Here is a 6,232-nt window from a genome sequence, read left to right as displayed (position 1 = left end):
AAGAGAAATACGGCGAAACCGGTGTTTCATTTATGAGGGGAATCTTGATATGAATTTGATTTTACCTGCTTTAATCTCAACGCATGCGTATAAAAGTTACCTTTAAACACATCTACGACACTTCCCCTTTCTGAATATACACATATCATATGCATGCGTTGAGACTATAGTAGGTAAAAAGGGATCACAACTACTTTTTGGTGCTCCGTATTTATATATAGATTGCAAATAATTTGTAGGTTTCAGTAATAATGCTCTTCTTTACTTTAATTTTCAAGGACTTGTTCGATTGTGCGATATCAAGAAAAGAAGGTATTTACAGAACTACTATTTCCATTATTATTGATTAATTTTTTTTTCCATTCAACCCTATTGTACCCAAAGAACAATTTGTAATACAAATTCACCCGTTACCAGGCACAAATTCACGGTCAAATTTGCACCCGGATTTGTATGTAGTTTCAGTTATTTTTACGGTTGCTATAGCGTAACATAGCGTAACATAGCGTAACATTCAGGTGTACATTAGGGTGTTTCCCATATCTGTAAATAGAAAAATGCTATTTTTTAATTGAAAGTAGACAAAATTCTATGCTGGTTAGTAGCATCGATACAACAAAGCGATTTATATCAACACTTCCCGAAGCGAAAAACGATTGTTGCCTCTGAATATGAATATCAATCACTCCATTATATGAATACAATCTCATAGTGAAGAATACTTACAGAAAAAAACACCTAGAAGTACTTCCTCGAAATGCTGAGACACAACAGTCAGTCTCAGTTAATGTAACAAATTACAATATTAATTTTTGATTAATTTTCGAGTACGAATGGTGATTGGTGATGCTCAAGGCTGCTGATTCGGTTGAACTGAATCGGCTGCTGATTCGGTTGAACTCATATTTATCATCGAGCGCTAAAATAGATCATTCAAATAGTGTGCATTTCATTTAATATGTAGAATATATGCAAATGCAAATTTCTAATACACATACCTTTGATGAGAATGCATTTGGCGGCGACGATATCACGATCCCAAGATGTCTTGTGTACAGCCATTAGTAGTTGCTCGTCTTCGATTTCCAATTCATTTTCATCATCGACTGCATATGGCTGTTGAACAGTTGCATACGGTGCATCAGCATTGACTTGAGCATATTCCAATTTACCACTCACTGTGTTTACTTGCCAATTTTTTGGATACACGGCCACCTTAGACAGTAAACGTTCAGCAGCAATATCGAATTCTTGCTCAGTCATGAGTCCTTCTGCCCAAAATCGCATCAAATAAAGTTCAACGACATCTTTGTTGTACCTCAATTGCCGTTTGCTGCGCTGTGCTACGATTTTTGATGGTAAATATTCGGCGAAAATTGAATCGGGCTCCACTCCACAATTTTCACACACTTTGAATCGATGGCTCCTTGTGGCTGGATTAAATCGTCACCCACACTTTGCACAATGCTGCGATGTACCCCACTCATCTGTTTTGCGCACACGACAATTGCGACGTTTTCAAAAGCCTTTGAGTAGTTTGAGCGTACCTGGAGCTCTCACATGCTTTTTGATTCGAATGCACGAGTTTGGTGATATTTCTGCATTTCCCATGTGAATAATTGCGGCTTTATGATTAACCAAATTCCCAGTGAGTTTATCAACGGTTCGATTCGATTCGACGTACTTGTCAAACTGCAACAGCGTGTATTTCGGTGTTGTATACACGGCCATTCCTTTCTTGAGCATTTTGATACGATGATGAACGTAATCAATCCAGAGTATGCCCAGTGGTGATGGCATTCGCTGATACAATTGTCGATTATTTCGATCGTCCTGCTCCTCTTGGGTGAACTGCTTCGTCCATCGTTTTGCCTTTACATCGCGCGTATTCTGCTTTGCCAGCCAATGGCACTTCTTACTGGATGTTTTCATGTTGACCTGAAATGGAAAAGTGAAGAAAAAAAATTATTCACGTAACTGTATCACTTTCTATTTCTCAATAATGCCAAAAATTTAAACACTCACTTCTTTCCTTGTTTTGATATTTCGACGAACTGTGGCATTCCATGTTTTCATGCCTGGATCGATTCCCAGTTCGTAAGCAAATTTTCCGCCGATGAATTGCTTTCGAAGAATATCATCATTCTGCATCTGTTGCTTTGACATGCGATACATAATCGACACAGATTCACCGTTGCTGACGATGGTATAATGGAATTCTTTGTTTTTCTTCAGTTTTCGATTGATGGTCGTAAAATCGAATACTTGATTCCAATAGAATTCTTTGTTCTGGCGAATGTAAATTTCGGTTGCTTGTCTACCATCAACTTGTGGAAGTTGTTTCGATTCGGCCAGCATTCGATAGAAGACATCATTGCACATGAACACTGCCTTTCGTTGATAATCAGGCAATGGAACAACCGAGAGATTTTTGATATTTGGTATCTTCACATTGTTATCTTGCGCCCAATTGTGCCACTCATCGATTTCTGTCTGCATAACGAGCCACATTGCAGTTGCTTTGAACCAATAATCGCCTTTTGAAAAATCCTTGATGTTGTGATCATTGGTTGGGCCACCAACTTCTCGCACAATTGCAGTAACCATGCCAGTAAGTTATGTTCGCTTGTGTCGTTTGAAATCTGCATTTTGATGAGTGTCACGGATCGCATTGTAGCCTCGAATCATCAAATCGACTGCATTGTCAATGTCCTTCTTGTCGAATTTCCAACCGGTAGACACTGCGTTGAATTGCCACGCTCGCATTCGCAGATAATTTTTCAACTTCTTCTTGCAGTGTGTCGTTTGACCAGTTTTCAAGCATCGCGTGTGATTTTGGCACAGCGTTTTAAAATGATTACCAAAATAATCGTTCTTGGGTCAGGCGAAATTATTTTCTGGACTGAGCTCTTCGACAAACTGACGGAAATGTGGCTCCATATTCTCACCTTCTTTGTTTTTTTGCAAGACGGCATAGAAACATTGCTCAATCACTTCTTCGCCACGATTCTTTTCAACGAGCTGTCCTTTCTTCTTTCCTTTTTTGGCCGGATACGTTCGGTTTTTAAAAAACTCCCACTGTCGATTCATTTGTGCCGATTTCACTTTATCCAAGAAAAGTAATGATGCCAAAACGGTGATTTTCGTTGACATTATGCTTTTCTGTTCGATCCACGGTTTGGTGTTGAGGCGCATTTTAATCGCGAACAATCCATTATCGTTTACATCATCATCAGCATCCTTTTATTTTTGCGCATTCGTTTGAAATTTGTATCGCTTTTTTCTTGGCGCTGTAGCAGCCGTAGTTTCACCAGTCGTTGACATGTTGAACTAAAACGAAATAAAAAAAAACACACGCGCAATTCAGAACACAAATAAAATGACAAATATATTTTCTGAACTGTGTAATTTTTGTAAATGAATTGAATCAATAAAAAGCACTGAATATATGGGGACAAAACTGACACTTGATGTTACCTGATTGAATGTTAAGCGTGAAGTGATTCAAAATCGACAAATTGAGTGATATTAACTCTTTTGAATGCAACATATAAATGCAAACCGGTCCAAAGTTGAATCGAAATATTTGCAGTTTCAGCTTGTGAATTATTTGTTATTATCAAAACTAAACAAAATCAAACACAAAATTCACCGCAAATATCTCGTTTGAAAACAAACGGTTGACAATGATTCCAATAGAAAACCGCCTACAGCGAAAAATGAACTTCTTTGAAAGCAAGAAACAAATATAACATACACTGACACAATCCAAAAATATGTTTTAGCACTTTTATCAATCGAATCCAATGAAATTATGACGATGCAAATTCAAATAAAAAAAACATTGATTCTGACAAGTTTCAACACGATCGTTTCATTTGAACCAACACACTTCTCCACATTCCGATGGTTCTGTGTCGAAAGCATTCTTATACTGCACACATTTTTTATTTATAAATCGTTTGAATAAGAATGTATGGTACGGAACCAATAAACGGAATCACAGTTTGTATGTAAACACTTAAGAGCAAAAGAAACGGAATGATTATTATTATTAGCCTATCGCGATGGATATAAATGTGTATGTGTTGTATGGACTGCTTGGTTCAAATCATAAAATGATTTTACAGGCCAAAAAAACAGCTGACACAGCGAACAACACGATTCTGAAAATGCGTTGAATATAAATTATTTCTTTTGTTTATTTATCGAATTCTAAAGAATCGCAACAATATTCTATCAAAGCGAACAGTGTCGATATACGTGCAAACAGCAAAGAGAATTGTACTTCAAATTCTAATCAACTATATTTTCAGATATGTTTTCGTTTCGGGAAGTGCTAAAATATGAATGCCATTCGCTTCGTTATATGAATGCCATTTACTAACATAAATTTTGCCTTCTTTGAATTAAGAAATACCATTTTTTTATTTGCTGATACGGGAAACATGGAAAAGAGGAACGACAATCATTAGTATCAATTGAATTGTATATGGAATATTTTTTTATTAAAAACTTTACTCACCTACCTTCCAACCGTTGTACTGTTCTTATGAACGCACAACAAGGCCACAAAATTTTCGTAACACAAATGGTGTCAAGCCTATCTACGCTAACTAATCGTTATAATATTTATTTTATCTAATAATTTATGGATTCTATGCTGCTGCTTGACAGTTGACATTGTTTGGTGATCTTCTCAACGAATCAGGCACTAGTACGCCAAACATCCGACAAAGTTCTGTGTAATTTGAAGCAAAAACATTAAAAAATGAATAGACTCTATTTTCAATTGATTCATACCTTTGAGCATAATGCATTTTGCAGCAACAATATCGCGGTGCCAAACAACTGTCTGTGAAGCAGCAACATCACCCTGAACATTTATTGACCAATTTTTGTAGGTAACTTTAACCATTGAATGCTCATTCCGAATTATGTCGCCCACATCTTGATAATTGCCATTGCGTACTCGACGCTTAATTTCCTTCCGTCCCTTTTGCAAAGCGCGTTTGCCAACCGTTGCCACAATTATATCTGGTAGACTAGCGACTGAGTCCGGTAGTCCAACAATCGGTTTCGCTTTACAACCGTGAATCGATGTTTGTGATGTTCCCCATTCATCTTTTCATTTTCACCACTGAATGGCCAAGTTTCTTAACGCTCATCAAAAATTCCCGCGATCCTGGACATCTTTTCCGTCTCTTCAAACTAGAGTTGGCATCACACACGCGCGAACATGCCAATAACGGCATTTTTGTGCGTTCGTTCGTGCGAAATCAATATTTCGAACATTTCGTACAAATATTCGAATGTTCGAACTACATTTCGCACAAACAAACACCTTCCGAACGAACGAAAATATAGTTTAACATGTTCGTTGGATGGTATTTTGAGTTTTTTTTATTTGATTTCCTCCTCGAGGCGCGATCTGTCAAAATAAGTTTGTTACCGACACAGAGCATTGCATATAATATAAATGTGAGCGTTTTGGCTTTGAATATTTCCTCGAGGAGGAAAGTGTAGAATTTGACAGATCGCGCAAATTTTTCTTCAAAATTAAAACAAAGAGAGCCAACAAAACCAACTGTGAATATATCCATTCCACAGCGAACAGCGTTCCGAACACACAAAATCGTTGAAATTGAAATGACAATAAAATTAATTGATCGCCCAAACCACGCTACAAACACTCACATCTAATTCTCAAGAAATCTTCTTAAAAACAAAACAAAGTTTTATTGTAAACAAAATCGGTTGGTGCGATTGTAGTTTCAAAGTGATGGAAGTTGTTTATACTAACAATACTGTCACACGATGCGAGCACATTTTTAATACATATAAATGAATATCGCTGGATTTGGTTTAACACATATACACCGCGCGAATAGAAAATTGTCAGAAAGATGTCAGTTGCATTTCGAAAATTGAAAATACTAATTCCACAAATAAAGAAATATAAATGCAATAAATGACGTATTAAAGAGTTTTTCTGCAGAGTTTTAAACTAATATTCCGAACCAATTGTTTATTTTTTCCTAGGTATTTATAGGCGGAAAAAACGTATCTTGGCATTTGATCCATATACACCAGAAATGCATGTTGCTTTGGAAACAAAGAAACGAGAAGTCTATGCCATTTTGGGACGTTATAAATATTAAATGGAGATAAAACAAATTTTAGTCTTTAACCCTTGACCGGGCGGGTCAAAATCCTAACACTATCGGGCAGG

At 36.8% G+C, this 6,232-nt stretch overlaps 2 protein-coding genes across 2 annotated transcripts; both read right to left on the bottom strand.

The window, feature by feature from the left end:
* Positions 1–597: 597 nt before the first annotated feature.
* Positions 598–1,381, bottom strand: LOC116351243. The gene is made up of 2 exons (XM_031783324.1): positions 999–1,381; positions 598–919 (listed from the first exon to the last, which is right to left on the bottom strand). Exons 1-2 carry the CDS (start codon positions 1,285–1,287, stop codon positions 798–800), a joined length of 411 nt encoding a protein of 136 aa, XP_031639184.1. The 5' UTR covers positions 1,288–1,381; the 3' UTR covers positions 598–797.
* A 119-nt stretch (positions 1,382–1,500) lies between these two features.
* On the bottom strand, positions 1,501–2,154 carry LOC116351242. Its single transcript, XM_031783323.1, has 2 exons — positions 2,026–2,154; positions 1,501–1,938 (listed from the first exon to the last, which is right to left on the bottom strand). Exons 1-2 carry the CDS (start codon positions 2,149–2,151, stop codon positions 1,519–1,521), a joined length of 546 nt encoding a protein of 181 aa, XP_031639183.1. The 5' UTR covers positions 2,152–2,154; the 3' UTR covers positions 1,501–1,518.
* Positions 2,155–6,232: the final 4,078 nt, after the last annotated feature.

This window comes from Contarinia nasturtii, unplaced genomic scaffold (assembly GCF_009176525.2).
Source record: "Contarinia nasturtii isolate CC-2019 unplaced genomic scaffold, AAFC_CNas_1.1 Cnas_scaffold_4992, whole genome shotgun sequence".
NCBI classification, from domain to species: Eukaryota; Metazoa; Arthropoda; class Insecta; order Diptera; family Cecidomyiidae; genus Contarinia; species Contarinia nasturtii.
This window is presented reverse-complemented; position numbering and strand designations above follow the sequence as displayed.